A 20,061-nucleotide genomic window follows, 5' to 3' on the forward strand; every position below is an offset into this window, starting at 1 on the left:
GGCACCTGGGTGGCTCAGTCCTTAAACGTCTGTCTTGGGCTCAGGGCATGATCCCAGGGTAATGGGATTGAGCCCCATATCAAGCTCCCTGCTCCTCTGGGAGCCTGCTTCTTCCTCTCCCACTCCCCGTGCTTATGTTCTCTCTCTCGCTGTGTCTCTCTCTCTGTCAAATAAATAAATAAAACCTTTAAAAAAAAAAAAGAACTAGAATTATATCATGAATAAAGTCTCAGCATAAAATCTAAAATTTGCTGTTAGTTGTAGAAAGCAGAGAGTGGATGAATACTCTGTCATTTTCTAATTATTGCAGTTTCAATAAGTATACATATACATACATACATACCAGCGTTTCCGAACATCAACACTAATGATGTTTTGGCTGGATAATTCTTTGCTGTGGGGAGCTGTCCTGTGTGTTTTAAGATGTTCTGTAAGGTCAATGGCCTCTCTACCCCCATCAGTTACACCCCTTCCCCAAGGCAACAATCAAAAATGTCTCTGGACATTGCCAATGTCCCTTCCAGACAATACAAAGTTGCCCTTGGTTGAGAATCACTGGCATATTCATATACACAGATATTTTTTATTTTGATAATTACCATAAATATGCTTGGGTGGCATTAGTAGAAATTTCTGTATCAAGTGAATTTCAGATCTCATCTTTAAGGATATGGTGGTTGATGACATTAACACATGCACATATCTGTGAGGTAAGCCATGGTTTTAAAACTGAGCCGCCCCAACTGCACCCCAATGTTTATAGCAGCAATGTCCACAGTAGCGAAACTATGGAAAGAGCCCAGATGTCCACCGACAGAGGAATGGATAAAGATGTGATATATATATACACAATGGAAACTACTCAGCTATCAAAAACATGGAATCTTGCCATTTGCCACAATGTGGATGGAACTAGAGGGTATTATGCTAAGCAAAATAAGTCAGTCAGAGAAAGACAATTATCATATGATTTCACTCATATGTAGACTTTAAGAAATAAAACAGAGGAGCATAGGGGAAGGGAGGGAAAAATAAAACAAAACAAAAACAGAGAGGGAAACAAGCCATAAGAGACTCTTAATCATAGGAAAAAAACTGAGGGTTGCTGGAGGAGAGGGAAGTAGGGGGATGGAATAACTGGGTGATGGACATTAAAGAGGATGGACATTAAAGATGGACATTAAAAGATGGACATTAAAGATGCACATTAAAGACATAAAGAGGGCACATGATGTAATGAGCACCGAGTATTATATAAGACTGATGAATCCTTGAACTCTACCTCTGAAACTAATAATACACTATATGTAAATTAATTGAATTTAATTGTTTAAGAATATCACTTCTACAAGAAAAAAAAAAATACAACTGAGCCATCCCCTGTGAGAACAAGTTTTCTCAAAATCTTTGGAGTGCTCCATTTTAACTAGAAATCTCGCGGTAGTGTTTCTAAGTACCTTTTGATTTAGAGTTTTGCTCTTTTATCATTCTTCTAACCAATGTTTATGAAGCATGTATCATATGCTTCATACTGTAGAGAGCACTAAGATAGTGGTGAACCAGCAGGCATAATGTAGGCCCTTTAGTATGAATAATCTAAATTTAAAAAATTAGTAAATGTTAGCCATTTTTAATTCAACTGAATAATTAGTGGTGCTGATATATAAAATTAATTCACAAAAACTATTTTAAGTACCTCCTGTATGCAATTCCTATTTATAGGGATTGTGAAACATGACCCTTGCTCTCATGGATGGAAAATCTTGAAAAAGAATAATTACAAAAAGGAAGGGATTCAGTACTAAAATGGTGTCCCGGGGCAGTGTGGCTTCTGTGGTTATTCATCATCCTTCCCTCCCTCCAATGTTTGTCAGAGGTCACCCGCAAATGCTCTCACCATTGAAGTCTTATCTACCAGCTTTGCCACAGCTTTTTGGGTTTCAAACATAATTGATTAACAAGCCAGACTGCCCCCTCTAAGTTGGTTGAAAATTTATCAAGATAGTTGAGGATTAATGAGTGTACGGAAGGGTGGAGGTCTGTCCCGTCCCCTTTGGTTCTCTCCCCATGGCAGCCTTTCTTAAACCAGGCCAAGCAGCCACCTTAAAAAAAGAAAGAGAGAAAGAAGGAAAGAGAAAGAAAGAAAGAAAGAAAGAAAGAAAGAAAGAAAGAAGAAAGAAAGAAAGAAAGAAAGAAAGAAAGAAAGAAAGAAAGAAGGAAGAAAGAAAGAAGGAAGAAAGAAAGAGAAAGGAAGAAAAAAGAAAGACGAACAATAAAAACATGCCAACATCAACAAATGAAAAAAATTAAACATCTTTACATATACTACAGAAATGTTGCACATTAATATTGCCGGACATTGAATTTGGATAGTGTTTCTGCAAGTTAAATGATACACTTTCATGCCATTTCTATTACTAAATCATCGTTGCTATGGGAAAAATCACTGACACTAACTAGCTTCCTTGTGAGCTCCTATCATTCTCCGCACCCTATTTTACATGTGCTAAAAATAGTCTGTTGTGCACAAACTCAACTAGATGTTTATTCTAGAAATATTAAAAACTGACAGAGAAGCAGAAAACATACAGATGAGAACAAAGATAAATGATCTTAAAGCATGGTTTTTTTAAGTCATGTTGAACGATTACTTTGAAAAAATCCCGTAGTTTTGCATAGGTCACTGTAGGAAAAGAGTGTAGCACGGGCCACAAACATTTTGACCTGAAGCATCTAGATATGAGAAAAGGAAAAAAGAGAGTAATATTTATTTTTTTTTTCACTTACATTATCCAGATTCTTTTCTTACCTTTTACATTCTTATCTGACATTTAAGGCTTACTAAGTTTCCAAATAAGAGAGATTCTCAAATATGTTACAACACAAGCCACACTGGTCAAATGGAAGCATGGCAGGTCATCAGACTTAGGCTTGAATTATTCAGACAATCGCCCCATTTCAGCTGATCAAAAATGCAGGTTTGACCTTTTTGCATTTTTAAACAAGATTTAATGTGATTATTGCTCTAATCATGCCGTGTGACCAACCTGGTTTAAAACAAATAATTGAGTCACAGTAGAAATAAAATAAAACCAACTGTTTGTACCTAAGACATTGTATCTGTGACATTGGTCTATACGACAGCAGTTTATAGGCAGGAGCACTCTTCTCGTGCTTCGGGGGACACCAGAACCGACTGGAGAGCTTGCAGAAACACAGATTTCAAGACCCCAAGCTCAGGGATTCTAATTCCAACTCTTGGTCCCCCATTGCTGCTGGTGCACAGGTTGTACCTGAGGGGACACTGGTCTAGAATACTCACACGCACAGGAATATTCGCACAGGCAATCCTTCTCCTTGTAGTCCGTGTCCTGGCCTCAATATAGGTTTTCAGCCCCCCATGCGTGCTCTTGATAGGAGAGAACTTCTACATGCTTTCCTTGATTTGCCAACGATCTTGTATCTCAGTTGGGAAATTAAAATACTGACGAACTCTCCAAGACTTAAAATTTCTTTAAAATACTGGCAGGAGGTTAACAACACAGATGCTTTTTTGGCCTCGGTTCAGACATGTTTACTCTACATCAATGATCTTTGGAAACTTTGTCCAAATTACTGTTGAAATTGTTTATTTCAGAACTAGGGCGACCAGATCCGCCCCACGTCTCTTGAGTGTGAACAGCTTTGTTTTTGCAGTGGCAGTGGCTAAAATAGACCAGACATTCCCATCAGCTGTTTGGTCATTGTGCCTTTTAGTGGAATTACAGCATGTTACAGTATTTTTCTCTGCAGCTTAAACATTGAACAAATCCAGACATCCGGAGATGCTAAAATGAAAAATCTGTTTCCTCTTGCTTTGCCATTTGCCAAGTGAACTCTGTCAGACAGCACATTCTATACATTTGGAGTAAATGAAATTACCCTTAATGTGTTGGCAACATCTGTCACAAAACACTCTTCAATCTATGGCTTAAATGCATTGGATAGGAATGGATGTGACAGTATATTTAATTAGGTACAGTTATGGTTGGGGGCACTAGTTTTGCCTTAAGAACCACAGGATTTTCTTTTTCATTTTTTGTTCTTTTTTCTTTCTTTTCTCTCTTCCTTTTTTTTTTTAATGTCCTACACAACACAGAAGAGATTCTGTAATCTTTGATGAGCAAAGTGGCTGACAAACACCAGTCTTTGTTGTAGATAACCTGCACTTCAAACTCTCTAAGTTGTCTGTCCCCGATCAAGTATCCTCAAGAAGATGTGCCTCTCCAGGGGGTTTCTGTCTACAGCTTCCAATTTACTCACTGATTGTAAATTTCTTTCATCCCTTGAAACTATTAAGGAATTTATGTTCATAATAATTTGCGGGAATTCTTTCTTCATTGAACATGAAGAGGCAGAGACAGTGGCTCTGTCCTCCCCCAAGAATCCTTATTTTATTGTTCATTTATTTGTAGTCAGTGGCCTGGTGAACAGAAAGGAATGTTTCCCTTCATTGTTTTCCACTTTCAGCCTACTGCTGCTATTTACAATTCCAAATTATGACAACCCCTTTCCTACTCTTCCCTTTGATTGTCAGTTTCTGGTTTAGCCACAGAAGCAGCACTCCCTCTGTGTCATCTGTAATCAAATGAGTCCCCAAACACTTTCTGAGAAAAGATTCTGTAAAGAGACCAAACAATCCTTCCTAAATTAATTCCAAAAGCAGGCATTCAATCCTTCTATTCTTATCATGCGTGGATTTTGATTCATCTGTCATATGCTCACATATCTCATTTGCATATTGCTTCCCAAACAAAGACTAAAGTCTACCTTTCACACCACTGGAGAATGAGGTCACCCCTAGAGCACTGAGAAGAAGGTTTTTTTTTTTCCTACCACACATAATTTGGTCTTTATCTCTGATTTATGATGAGCAATCCTTTACGTAGCCAAAGCAGGTTGATAACAATTGGGGGGTTTCCGGGATTGTGACAGTTTAGCTGTTGGAATCTCTAGGGGCAATATTCTAAGAAGATAGTCTAAGTTTCAAGTTCAAGAACAATATTGAAGTCTTGCACCTGCTAAGGATTAGAATATTGTGAAAGTGCCGTTTCTTGGCTGAAAAAAAAATGCTTCAGGACTTCTGCCTTAATTCTGAGGTTTTTCTATAGTTTATCCCAAAGTGCTTTAAGGAAAGACCCAGTTCTTTTTAAAGTGTTTACTGTTGGTCTGGCACAACAAATACCAGAAATAATGGACAGAAGCTGTTTTTTGTTTTGTTTTGTTTTTAAGGAAAAAGTTAAGGTGGTTTTGTTTAAAGAAATTCAGGCAGCAGGAAGAGAAAGTGATGTGTCTCTGAATTATAATTAAGTAAAAGTTTATCTTATCATGTCTCTGATTCAAGAAGTATACTGATGAATGACAATTCATGGATGCATCAAGAAATTAAAACAACACAAATGCACAGCTATATATACTTATCAGCTACAGACCTGTAAAATGACATATATATGTATATATATACATATATATTCTGATCGATTCTAACTCAAAAGCACAACTATCCTTGCCAACAATGTTGGCTCTGAAAATCAAGCATTTCCAAATATTTGGCTCAATTTCTATTCTCCCTCCATATTAATGGGGAGGAACCCACAAGGAAGGATGAATGAAAGTTTGATTTTTTTTTTTTTTTAGCAGATACAGTCAGGAAGCTCGATTTGGGGAATACCAGGAGGCATTGATCATTCTATGAAACATTTTAAGAAATATTTGCCTCTGGGTAGTTTGGGTCCTGAGATCCTCCCATCTACATGAATCTGTCCTAGTTTAATTTCTTCAAAACGTTCACTTATATGAGAAAAAAAAGTCACACCCTGAGAAAAAAATGTTTACAGAAAAAAGTAGCATTCAGGTACATCATCATTTTATTACCAGTGGGTACTTAAATGAGTTGTGATATCATGAGTTTCCACGTGTATGATTATCTTTACAACAAAGCATTGGAATTTTGATAATCTCAAAGATACTATCCAACCCTAGCTTCTCAATGAAAAAAAAAAAATGTTCCATTCTCTTAATAGTCAATTAAGGCAGAATAAGTAGGAGGGGGGGAAGGGAATGCTTGCCGTCTACCTCACTATCTATGTGAAACTTTATATATGAACAAAAGGTTTTTTTAAAAGTCCCAACAGTTATAATAAATCAAAGAGCATATTCTACAAGTAGGCCTTTCTTAACACCCGATGAAAAATTTGACTTTTTTTTTTTCCTTTGGTAATATCTTAGCAGTGTTGCATTTGACCAGCATTTAACAGAGTTCAGTATTCTGTCTTGTTTCAAAAGCACAGAGAGAAAAAAGTCAGTCAAAAGATTAGGAGGAAAAAACATGGAAAATAGTAAGCCCGATTTTTATATCATTTATATTAGATTTTGATCTGTCCTTCAAAGAGATCCAGTCAAGAGACTCAGCTGGACCAGCATTATTCCTCTGGTGGTAGATTGTATTGAGATGATCAATAATTATCCATATGAATCATGGATAAAGGCATAAGCCAAGAAAAGATTTACTCAAAATTAAGAAAAACTAGATAATTTCCATAGTATTAGTATTTTTCAGTTAGAGAAGTTTGTATTTAGAACAGTGGAAGAGGATGTATATGCTCTCTTGGAATACATTCTATATTGAATATTGAAATTATAAATGATGAGCATTTTAGACACATCGTAGATAAATCACATCAGAGGAAAAGGGAGTCACTAATGCTATCTATTTAGATAAGCACAAAATGGCATGGGTTGATGTAAAAAATCATACGTGGTTGAACTTAGCCTTTTCATTTAAAAATAAACACATTTGATGTTATGATAGTTCACTGCGTTTATTGTTTTTAAAAAGTTTCCTTCCTTGTGGAACCTGTTTTCAGATGGACATTGTGTGTGCTTGTAGGGTGCTGTGATTACGCCGACAATGGACCATCCTATGTCAATGCAGCCAGCAAACATGATGGGCCCCCTGACACAACAGATGAATCATCTTTCATTGGGCACAACAGGAACGGTGAGTTGAAGAGTTGGTTTTGTTTTGTTTTCTTGGACTTCTTCAATAAGGTGCAATGCTCTCTGTTTTCACTGGCATTATCAGCAAAACTGGCCCTGTGACGGTTACTAACACACCTTTCAGGTTCCAGTGTGCATTGTGCATACATATTCAAAATTGGGGTACATTTACTCATATTGGCAAGGCTGAAGCTTCCACTGTGTTGCATTTAAATTTGAGTTACTTCTTGTTCAAATGACGCAATGTACCAGGTATAATATCTGTTTATGGAAAGGTGTCTTTATGTATGCACCTGCAAATCTAGAACTTGTAACATAATACATCTGAGCCTGGTTTTCTTTTCCCACATGCTTACCCACTTCAGCTAATATATCATTCCCAGGTCATTCATAAGTCAGGGGCCAACCTTGACTATGACTAATACATAGAGCTTATATTTACTTTCAGTGTTTAAATCAATAAAAAGTAATTGAGAACCTGACATAATCCAGTTCTTTTCATCTTTGTTTTGAATATGTAGACAGATGATGTTGAAAAAAGGAAAGGAATCTAGTATACTTGATGTTTTTGAAAGGTTGGGATATTTTTGACGAGCCATTATTTTTCCTTAGGGAACAAAAGTATGTAAAAATACTTATTACAACATTGATTTATAACAACCATTTGACATCATTAACACAGTTTTGTTTTATTTTTAAAAATCTACTCGAAGACAATTCCCCAAATGGTTAAGAGGGCAAATGTCTGATAAAACCTGGAATTCTACAGTTTCGTTCATTGTCAGTATAGAAAACAATGAAAAACATCAAAGCCAATCTTTCGTGTGACATGATGGTAATAGGTTTTATTTTTTACAAATGTTAGTGCAGATAATTTTGTCGTTTTTAAAGATGTAGAGATTTTTTTTAAAAAATCATTTTTCTGAGTGAGGCAGCTTAATTATTATAGAAAGAGCACTGGACTAGGAATTGGGAGTACGAAATTCAAATCTTGATTGAGCACTGTTGTTTGACTCTGTCTTTGGGGAAATGATCTCTTCCAGTCTCAGTTTCCCTCTCTATCTGGTTGAGTATTGAGCATGATACTATATGGGAGCCCTTCGACTATCCGCTTCTATGACTTTAAGCCTATATGTCTCATAGTCGCCACTTCTAGGACTCTTCACAGTTATGCTGGCGTCATCTCCAAATATCTGTGTACACTGTGTACACTAGCTCTGTATCAGAAATTTTACCTTAAAGAAATGGCTTGCTTACCACATAAATGTATTGACTCATAGGCTTTTGGAATATAAGAAGTCTCTGACATGCCCACTAAGGCCACAAAAATCTGCTCGAAATAGGAAGAAAGTCCATATGCCTAATGGAAAGAGTCACATTGTTTCAATAAAGAGATGTAGTTTTATTAACACAAACCAAGTACCTACCTAAAGACCTCAGTTGCTGAACTTATAAAAAGCAGTTGATGGTACCTTACCTGTCTAAAGGCAGGGGCTGAATCAAATTTCTTAGGGCTCTGACCTAGACTTTCAAGTCATATGTAAGACTGCATTTAACTCTACACTGTGGCACAGCTAATTTTCATCAGGGAGAGTTTTTAGGAATGTGTATGGAAAGGTGTCTTTATGTATGCACCTGCAACTCTAGAATGTGTAACATAATACATCTGAGCCTGGTTTTCTTTTCCCAGATGCTCACCCATTTCAGCTAATGTGTCATTCCCAGGTCATTCACAAGTCAGGGGCCAACCTTGACTATGACTAATAAACCCTGAAATATATCATCAAATCTGGTCTATATTTTTTCATGTCACAAACATAGTCATGTAATTTCCATAAACATTTAGTCACTTCGCTCATTTACTAACAAAGCGATTCCTAAGTTCATTGGGAGAAACTGAAGTTTCTCGTGTCTGCGCTCTTGATTTCCCTTCATATAAGCCTTTCTCTCCTTAAAAGATGATAAATTCTGAACAAGTGAAGTAATGCACTCTTACTGTATTGAACGACAATCTAGAATCCGAGGAATGAGTGAGTTATAATACAAAATATAGAAAGAAACACTTTATAAATCCTCCTTTGTTGAATCAAAAGCAAAACCAGCTGACTTGCTGAAATTCAAATTTGCCAACTAGAAAAAAATACAAGAGCTAAGTGAATGAAGAATATGACTGAATCCTTTAGAGAATTGAAAAATAAGCTAAAATATATAGAACAGATTCAGAATTACAATAGTTGCTGATTCAATAACATATATTATGATTAGTATTTGAGCATTTTCAACAAGAACACATTTATATGAGATCGTAATTTTTGCCCAGCTAGTGATAGCCAAATTACTCAACAATGATATGTACTCCCTGCCTTTCTTAGAGAGTTTTAAGCAGGTGGCTTATTTTTAACACCGAATTTCTTCTAATTTTTTTTCATTCTTTTCCTGCTTCACATTTATACTAAATAATGCTTAGGGACATCATAAGCTTTGTGTAAGGTGATGTTTTGCCAAAGGTTAAAATTCCATAAGGTCCTGGAAAGCCAGCGAGAGAACACTATTACTTTGTTGATGTTTAGCGGTGTCCAGAATATGGCTATACTTTTTTCTCAAACTGTCACTCTTACACTTTGATATGCCACCACCGATTCCTTTTATTTACATTTTTGATTGGCATGAGTAGTGGCTACTATGCAATTAAAATGGATTCTTTTAATCAAATTTCTCCACCTTACTGCATCTTTTCCACTGCTTTATCTATTGCTGGGAAGGTGGCTTGGTATCATGGAAAGAACAGTGGGCATTAGCATTAAGCTTGAGTTCAAAGCCAGGCTCTGCCCCTTATTAGCTATGTGTGTTTGGTTACTTAACCTCTCTGAACTTTGATCTCCTCTTTGACCAAGGGGGAAAAGAATATGTACATCCCAGGGGTGTTGTGTTAAATGGAATGATATATGTAACATACCTAAAACAGTGTGTGACACCTGCTAGATGCTTATCAAATGAGCCGCCTTTATCCCTCTGCCTCAAGTGGTTTCATAGTGTGGCCATTCAGTCCAGGTCTCCAAAAGGATGTACAACATTGTCAAGGCCATAGTACAAGTCTCCGGCCTGCTCTGTTTCATTTGGAATAACTTATGTCTTTCAAGTTTCTACTTCCTTAGCTTCTAACTCTTTCAGGATTTTAAACCCAAAAGTCCAGAAAAGCCAGCTAAGTCACATTAATGAATAAAACTGACTAAGGTCAAGCAAGACACCTTGGAAATATATCATCAAATTTGGTCTGTATTTATTCATGTCACATAGTCATGTAATATAAATACACATGAAACTGAAGATTATATTTTAAAAGAGAGATATTTTCATGCAATAATAGCAACAGCTCTGCCTGAGTGTTGGATGAATCCATCATAGGGAGAGGGGGCGTCTTGGCAGCCTTGTCTAAGGAGGGCAGCCGCTGCTCGACTCCAGACAGCTATTGCTACGTGGGCATACTGACCTAAGGTGGCCTCACCTTCCAATTTTTTTAAGCTAAGCTAAATATTTGCATTTTAACGGGCAATCTCCCTGTATTTGAATATCAGACCCAGTTTGTCCTAAGTGCTCTCAGTTTGTGACTCCTGCCCGAGGTTTTCCTGGTTCTCCTCTGATGTCTCTGGCCATTGCTTCTTCTTTGCTTCCTGCAGGTGCTGAGCCAGGGTTTCATTTTAACTTCTCATTCATACATGATTTCCTGAAGCAAGCTCGTCCGGTTTCATGGTTTTGAACTCTGCCTTCTATGCTGAAGACCCCTAAATCTGAATCCTCAATGCTAACCTCATCTTAGACTTCTAAAATCACTTAACCAACAACTTGCTCAATAGCTCCATGTAAATCTCCTTCTGACATCTCAAAGTCAGTACAACCCAAACTAACCTCATGAGTTTCCCTGGACTTCCTTTCCACTGACCCTCTTCCTCTTATGTGTTTCTGCTCCTTATTTCTTCTCCAGCTAATCCCATGACCATTTGCCCTGGCAGTCAAATGTTACACTTAGGACTCAATCTCGACTCTTTCCTTTTCCCTCACCACCAGATACAGCTATTCAAGATCCACCAGTTCTGTCCCATAGACATTTGTCAAATACAACCCTTCCTCCACATTTCTAGAATCTCTGCCCCGGGCCTCATTTGATTAATTGTAATAGTCTCCTAACTGCCCTTATCTTGCTCCAATCCATTTTCTGCCATGTTGCCACAGCCAGTCAATCTAAAATTATCTGACCATGTGTCTCTCCTCCCTGTAACTTCTCAGAGACTTTCAGATGTCTGAGCTCACAGAAACTCTGCAAGACAAGGTATGAACAGTGACAACTCTAGATTAAGACAGGAACCTCAATGCCAGGAACAGATAGGTCCCAAGAGCAGGGCAGAGAGAGAGATCCAGTGAATAATCCAAAGCAGGCAGGGTTCAGGATTGATGTGGGTTGGAGCCAAATTAGAATTCTCCATTTCTAGAAAGAGTCCCTTAGGCCACAGGTCATGTCCCACTTTTCTTTCTGAGATCCCGGGATCAAGAAGTATATTAAGCCAAAGCCTCTTTTTTGTCATCATAAAATTAGATATATTTGATCCCCCATAACTCCAAATTTTGAAATGGGTACCATGTAGTTTGATGAACCTTTGTCTACCATTTACCACCTCAAATGTTTATTGTTGAATTCTTTGCCCGTTTTTAAGCTGGACAGAATCTGTGGGCCTTAGGAGAAATGAATTGTACACAAGCAGTATAAATTTTATCCCAGGATTCTGCTGACCTTGAAGACTTTTCTAGCTTTTCCGCTTTTGTTTATTTTATTTTATTTTTTTATTTTTGTCACAGGATGCCCTCTATAGAACCAAAGCACTGTTATCCATAATTTCTTATCGCTGCATTGTAAGCTTTAGCAGAAACCACTGGGGATTTTCCTGTGTTATGAGAACCTCCAAATTGCATGACAATCTTGTTTTACAAGTTTCTTATCTCCTTTTCGTTTGTTCAGTCGGTGGTCACCAGTGGCTTACAATGTCACCAGAATCTGTTCAAAGAAATAAAAAGTTTTTGTTCTTCAGGCTCCTTATCTGCAGTTCTGTTTGTGCTCTCGAATCCACTGGTGGTTTGTGACATCACTGGAGTCCCATGGTATACCCATAGCCATGCACAAAGATAATCTTCTAATTGTGGTCCATTTGTTCACCATGGTTCTCTACATTTTTCAGTCACATCAGTCCATTTTTATTGCTGTTAAATTCTGACGGTATCAGGTGAAAATCCTGGACTATTCATTTTGCCTAGAGATTGTCTTTCCTCACGTATTAGTAAGATTGACAGTGATAAAAAGCAACATAGGAAATTAAGTGGACTCAGGATTAGGAACTAGTATTATAAATTCATAAATGGTAATGAGTAAGCTTTCAGGAAAATGTATTAATTAATTAAAAATGGCCAAGTACAAGAAAGAGAAAATAGATAAAAGGAAATAGTTCTTAAAAATTTGTTTAGTCTTAGTGTAAGATAAATGAACTTTGATGGTAGTTTTATAAACAATAAATGAGTAGGCATTAAGTGAAAGTCTAGTATTATAAAAGTTTATTTGCAAATATTCAGCTTTTGCTGTTTGAAAAATGGATTCTGAATTAAAATATGTTAGCAACAGAATACAAAAACCCAATAAATAAAATGCCAAAGAACATGAACAGAATAAAGGAGGAACAGGATACTGAAAAACATTAAAAATAGTAATTAAAGAAACAGTAATTTAATCACATACTTACATGGACATACACACATAACCCATTAAATGAAGTTATCAAAATAGAACACATTGCTGATGAAGGTGTGAGGAAATAAGCATTCTCAGTCACTGATAGTGTGATGATAGAAATCTAATTTTGGAAAAATGTCAGTTGAATTAGCAAGGTGGGCAGTCAAGGCACTTCAAAACAGCTCTGCCAACTCGCCACCAGTTACAGTTTTGAGAAGCTATTCTATGGAAATATTCTAAAATAACAGAAAAGCCTGTAGACCTCAGAAATATCTGGCCCTGTGTTCTTTATAATGTCTAATAAAGAAGAATGATTAAATAAATCATAATCCATTCATAAACCAGAATGTGAGGCAGCACGATGCTGTAAGAGTTTAAAGTAGGAGAAGGATTATTTATGATATTAAATCAAAAGAGCAGGATGTAAACTTGTACATGTGGAAATATAGTATCAACTAAGAAAAAATATTTATGAAATAAGGCTGTAAGAAATACAAAAGAAGTATGGTTATTTCCAGATGATGGGATTAGAGATAATTTCTATTTTAATCATTACATTCTTCTGCATTCCCCAAGTATTCAACAATGAACATGATTTACTTTTACGATTTATTGTTAAATGTTATAAATATATTCTTGGGAAATAACTAGTGACATGGTCATAAAATCAACTTTTTTTTTTATTTGTAGTAATAATGTGTGATTGAAGTTTTGTAAAAGGTACTAGGAAATACTACCACTATTAATAAAATATTTGAAGGCCCTTTAAAAATGATTTTACTTATTCCAGATTTGGGGATTATAATCAACTCACATTCACATACCTGTTTTGAGACACAAAATAACTCATGTCTAAGGTTTATTTGCATTTGAATCTTTGATCCATATTGGGTTTTGCTGGTCAAAGTGCCTTGCAGTGTCCAAGTTTTAATCTGTCTTCTCACATGCCATTTGCTCATGAGAGAGGGATTAACATCGTCCTTTGGGGGTAAGGGGATTAAATGGAGAAATTTGTGATAGTCCAAATTCAGTTATCAAGGAGGTGGGAAAACAAAGTTTGAGGTTTTCGTTTATAAAATGGAATGAATAATGGTCATGTGACTAGAATAAGGGTCACAGAAGAACATCTATTTAATCATGTTTTGGCAGTTTATTTGAATGTGAGCAATATCTGGTCCCTTTTACATAGTTTGCCCCTCTAAGGGGAGTTGGGGCTAGATGAGAACTTTCCATTTTTAGAAGGGGGGCCTTGGGCCATAGGCCATGTCCCACTTTCTTTTTTAAAATCCTTGGCTAACGGAATTGTATTAAGTCAATGTTTCATCTTTAACAAAAGCAGATACATTTGGTTTCACATAACCTGAAATTTGGAAATGGATGCCATGTAGTTTAAATTAACCTTTCCCTACTATTTGTCACTTCCAAGGCTATGACACTTTGGAAAAAGACAGCAATCATCTGTTGAATAGATTCTGTTCTGTTTATCTCTGCTTTCACCATTCCAGCCCACAAAGCTCCTTGGCCTCGTCCAATAGCCACTGGGAACAGAGCCAGGGCTGAGTGATTATTAACAAAATTCTAGTTTCAATGTATCAATCTCCATAGAGTGTGGGAATATAAAAATTTTTCATTTATCTCTTTTAAAATTTTAGTTCTTTCTTTTGTTCTCCAGAATTTCGTTTCACATTGTGCTCTGGGCCCCTTCCAGAAGGGCTGCCTTTTAGCACATGTGCGTCAGCCAGAGAGGGTAAAAATTTCACAGTGATTCCCCAATGGAGGGGCCAAAATGATGACAGATTGAGGAAGGTGACAGCGTGCTAGGATAGAATGTACTGCCTTAGCAGGTGAAACAAGAGCCTCACAACATCTACCACGTGGCAGTACTGGGGACCATTGTGGCAACTGTCAACTAGGGGTCGTAGTGCCTTGAGCGTTTGAAGGCAGGGGGCTCAGGCAACCATGTGACATATAGTGGGCACTCCCACGTTTTAGAGCTAAGATTCTATTTTATTTTCTTTTGTGCTTCATTGCATTCTTTCTCATGCTCTTTTCATTCAAAGATTCAGTCCCAAGACAGGATTATGATACTCCACCAGCTGTTGTGTCAGGTAGGAAAATTCTAATTCCTTTAAGATTTGATTGGAGGGGAGAGATGGAGGTGGCCTGGTTTTCTCCAAAACTCTTTAAAGCAGTGATTCTCAATAGGGCTGGGTACAGGAATTTGAATTTCAGTTCTGGGATTGACAGCGGGGTAGCATATATGGTTCAAAAAAGTATCTTCAATATTCCAACCCAGTTTGTGTATGGAAAATAAGTATGTTGTTTTGAAATAAAAAGTGAAAGCTCAAAGATACTTGGTCTGTGAAGAATACACAGAAAATAGAGTCTATGTTCTGTGTATCAGTGATTCTCAGGGTGAGAAGGATTTATCAGAATTTCTGGGAAGTGGGAGAAGGAATTTATGTTTATCAAAAGAGGGCACAGATTAATAAAAAATAGTTTGAGAAGCACTGCTTTAGAGACCAGAATTCTGAAATCAGAAAGTCATTCCATTTTGCTTGCTCAGCACCCAGCATAGTGTCTGACACATAGTAAGTGCTTGATATAATTGTTTGTTGAATGAATCAAAAGTTCAAATTTGTTCCACAAATGGTATTTTGGATACTGAGAAGCTGCCAATGTTCCATTTGTACAACAAGTGGCAGAGATTGATTTGAGAATGCATTAACATCTTGAGGATTTTAATTAGCAATATTTAAATTGTTTCATAAAATTCAGTGGTGCACTTTGTAAGGGGTATATGTATATGAAGAGGTTGGTTTTTATTTTGAGCTGCACAGATCCTCTGCGCTTTCACCTTAATTTTGAATTTTGGTTTCTTGCAAAGAGGAAAATGGGCACGATTTTTCATTCTTGTTGACTTCTTTAACTAAATAAAATACTGGCAGCCTGAGGAGCTTTGAACTCTTTGATCCTTTGATGTGTTAGATGATGAGGACATAAAATCTAAACCAAGAAGGGCATTGGTGTGACAGAGCAGGAGACAAAGGCCAGAAATAGAATGAAAGAGCCCAAGGGGCAGTAAAGTCTGGCAACTGAATGGTGGTTTTCAAGCAGAGAACACTGTGTTCTTGACCACCTGGTTTGCCTGACCCAGCATCTGAAGGGTAATCTGTTTCTCATGTCTTGTGGGCTTGTTTAATTATGCTCATGGCTGAATACTCATCTTAAAAGTTCAGTTGAGAAACAATCAGTTAGCTTTCAGCTGTGAAGTCATTTTGGTCCTCTTGAAGTTCTCTACAAATAGTCATTAATTACAGTATCACTTATCTTTCCCAAAGTGTATTACCAGTCATATCTTAATGTGCCTATTTCATTTAGTATATGGGATGCCCAGGAAGGGAAGATACTTTGTTCAATGCATACAGCCTTGACTTAGTTTAACATGTGGCTTCTGCTCTTGATAATTCACCAATATTAATCATAATGAAAGACACAAACTGCAACTTGCCTTCAACTAGGTTGTATGATTTTAAGAACCAAATGAACAATAGCAACAAGGAAGCATCAAAGCTTTTGCTAGATATCAGCCATAGGTCGGGCTCTTACACAAATCAATTGAGGCAAGACATCTGGCTACTTAGAGCTCCCACCTAATCCCATTGACAGGTACCACTGAAAGTTCTTCAGCAGAGAAATGGCTTGATCAAAGTAGTACTTGAAGAAACTTCAGCCAGCAATTTTGTGTGCTTAAGGAACAAAAACAATAATCACATACTGTGGTTAGAAAAGCCAGGTATAGCACTAGAATTTAAAAATAAAAGTACTACTATCCCAGCTGTAGAGTGCAAAAGAAGGGAATAATATAGAAGTAACAGAAAAAATAAGATGGGGGCATGATGGGAGTGTCACAGTCCCTTCCCCCATATAAGTTTGGATTGGTGGTTTGATATATTATCAATTTGCATAGACATCTTTGGCATCTTTGGTCTACAGCTAAATGAAAATAGACTTACATTCCAAAAGTGTGTTAAATGTCCTGGTAGGCACAACTTGAATGACTTCTGAAAAATAATGTATCTTTGCCCCACCCTTGACCAAATCAGGAAAGTAAAATGGACAAAGGCATTATGAACAGTTTCTTCTCATATCTCCCAATATGCCCGTATTGGACAAGTCAAATAATAATCAATTCTTTGCCAGTGTCAGAGCTGACTAAACTGCCATAATGTACCTGAGTTCAAGACGTCAGCTTGGTAATCTACAGAAACATAACCCAACCTGATATCATTCAATCAGCCCATCAAACATTTATTGAACACCTTCTGAGTGCTAGGCACTACATGCAAGTACTTGGGATACAAAGATGAATAGAAAATAGGTCAATGGTAAAAAAAAATATCATGGTCTAGCTTAATGTTGTTATTGTTGTCATTGTTTGTGATGTTGAAATGAATAAAGTATGAAGGAACTAAAATCTAGAATCTAAAAAGAAGATCAGGAATAAAGTGAATTCTGAGCTGGATTTGGAAGGATGAATAGGACTTTAGCAGTTGGACAAGAATGGGTAAGGTACATGAGGGGAATGGGACAGGATATATGAACTCTTGGAGATAAAGATATATGGGGTGATTAGATGGTAGCAAGTCACTTGGCATTCTTAGGGTGAAATGTCACAATATAGACCCTGAGGCTAGATCAGGGTAAATCTGATTTTAGGTAAAGACTCTTGCCTCTTTGAGCCACAGGTCACTTTGTTCTTTTATTTATTCAAATAATATTTATTGGAAGCATACTATGTGGCCATCATCATTGTGTTGGGTGCTAGGGATCCAACTTCCTTCTAAGAACCTAGGGTTGATTTAGGAACTCAGGTACAAAGAGGTGATTATGACACAGTATCAAAAGTGTTTCTATGTAGACAAATATGTGATGTTTAAGTCTGTAAATTCTTCAATAAGGTGCTTAAATTCAGAATCTACGCATGTCACTAGTTGTAGAAACTTGGGAAAATTACTTAATTTCTCTGTAACTTATGTTACTTTTCTGAGGAAATAATAATAATTACCTCATAAGTTTGTTGTGAGTATTAGAGGTGTTAAGATATATGGCCCATGGGGCACCTGGGTGACCCAGTTGGTTAAGCATCTGACCCTTGGTTTCGGCTCAGGTCGAAATTCTCGGGGTTATGAGATCATGCCCTGAGTTGGGCTCTGCACTGGGTGTGGAGCCTGCTTTAGACTCTTTCTTGTCCTCTCCTCCTGCCCCATCCCCAACTCACGTGCATGTGCACACAGTCTTTCTCTCTCTCTAAAATAAAATAAATAAATAATATCTTCTAAAAGAAGATATATAGCCCACTTAGAACAGATCCTGGCATAAAATAAATGCTCAAGTGTTATTAGCAACAGCTATACTAGTCATTCTTGTTACAAGGTGCTATGGTGGCACAAAGAGAAAAAAATCAACATACAGTAGAAAAGTCAGAAAAAGTGGAAGAAACTTCTAAATGGAGACATAAGGAGACATGGGGATTAGCCAAGTAAAACAATAAGTTGGAGAAGGAAAGTTTCAGGCCAAGGCAGCAACATATACAAAGGCTCATGGGTAGCAGGGCATAGCAAATTCAGGTATAAATGGTCCAATGGCACAGAGACACTTAGAGATGAGGAGTGGAGAAAATGATCCTGGAGAAATAAGCTGGGGCAAATTCAACAGATATGATTACTTGAGGTCTATCCTGATAGCAGTAGACACTAAAAGGTTTTAGTTTGGAGACTGACATGACCGACTACCCCAGATACCATGTGGTAAATGCATTGAAGAGATGTAAAAGTAGAAAAGGGGGAACAGAACTCAAGAACTTGAGCACAAAATGAAGTTGGCATTTGCTCAAGCAGTGGAAATGAGAATGCAATGTTGACAAACTTATGACATATTAACTGACTGGCTGTCAGAATAGAAGGATAGAGAAGAGTTAAAGGCAGTTCTTTAAGTTCCTGGCAACTCAGTGGCCTAAGGTGTCATTTGCTGAGATCTGAACCAGAGGGCAGAGGATCAAGTTTGGCAGGAAATAGACTAAGTACCAAGTACGGTACTGCCTTACATGTTAAGCTTCGGATGTCTATGAGCATCCAAGTGGAAATAATAAATATTTGGATCTGTGTGTCTGGAACTTAGAAGACAGCTTTTAGCTAGAGATGAATTTTAGAGTTATTATCATGGAATCAAGTCATGTCACCCAGAGAATGTTCTTAGAATGAAGAGATGTAGGCAGATCCTTGTAAATATAAAATGGGCAGAAAAAAGAACCCAAAATAAAGATTGGGAAAGACAACTGTAGACAAAGAAGGAAAACCAAGATTATGAGGTTTCAAATGAAGCCAAAGCAAGAAAGTATTTCAAGAGCAGACTCTCCAGTAAGATGAGTCCTTAAAAGAAAGTCATTGGATTTAGTACATAGAGGTCACTCGTCAATTTGATGGGAAGGGTAGAGACAATGAACGTCCTATACAGAAGTAGATGCAGCAAGTGCCAGAAACTTGACAGATTTGGTTTTGAAGAAGAGTAGACAAGATAAAACTAAAAACAAATGGAGAATGGAATTGATTGATGTTCTGATTTTTTTAAGATGTTTTTAGATGGGAAATATTTGGTCATGACAGAAAGAAGCCAGGAAAGTATTCTAAAGTTTGAAGATGTAACCCATGAGGGGCATGAGTGATAGAACTAGGTCATGGAGGAAGGCAGATATCTCTTGTGGGAACGTGGGGAATAGGAAGAAAGCTTGATGTATGTGCATACAGATCTCTAAATGCAGGAATAGGATATCAGAGGATTTTTATGAGAAGAACACTGTTTTTATTAGAAGAATTAAGTGACGGTGACCTGAGAGCAGGTGGGAAATGGCATGGGAAAGGATTTAAGGAGAACAAAGATTTGGAAAACTGTGGAGTAAGAAAGCCAACTACCAATACATCGAAAATTTGAGGGGCAGTACTGGAGGTCCGTTAGAAGCCAAAGATTACGAATTTTTGTGATTATGCCAATCTGTGAGGATGTTTGATTTTCTGCTGTAGTGATCAGTAGTCAAGAAGGCAGCAGGTGGATTAATCCAGGGCTAAGGTTTTACTGACTAGAGTGAGAAAAAGGCCAATATGTGCTGACAGTATTGGCAAGAGAGTAATTGAGTGACAAACCATAGTTTCCAGATCAATAGAAAGAGAAAAGAGGGCCATAGGGATGGAAGA

General features: G+C 37.2%; 1 protein-coding gene across 11 annotated transcripts in view; it reads left to right on the top strand.

Annotated features, from left to right (window-relative positions):
• Window positions 1–20,061, top strand: part of RBMS3 (RNA binding motif single stranded interacting protein 3) — a 692,098-nt gene that overhangs the window by 619,956 nt on the left and 52,081 nt on the right. For 8 of the 11 annotated variants that reach the window (XM_034662113.1, XM_034662109.1, XM_034662108.1 and 5 more), the window contains 2 exons: window positions 6,929–7,039; window positions 14,872–14,919. In XM_034662113.1, coding sequence (XP_034518004.1) covers window positions 6,929–7,039; window positions 14,872–14,919 — 159 coding nt within the window. The remainder of the gene's footprint in view (window positions 1–6,928; window positions 7,040–14,871; window positions 14,920–20,061) is intronic. The other 3 variants (XM_034662111.1, XM_034662110.1, XM_034662115.1) reach the window with 1 other exon arrangement.

The sequence above is a fragment of the Ailuropoda melanoleuca genome, chromosome 6, assembly GCF_002007445.2.
Source record: "Ailuropoda melanoleuca isolate Jingjing chromosome 6, ASM200744v2, whole genome shotgun sequence".
NCBI lineage: Eukaryota > Metazoa > Chordata > Mammalia > Carnivora > Ursidae > Ailuropoda > Ailuropoda melanoleuca.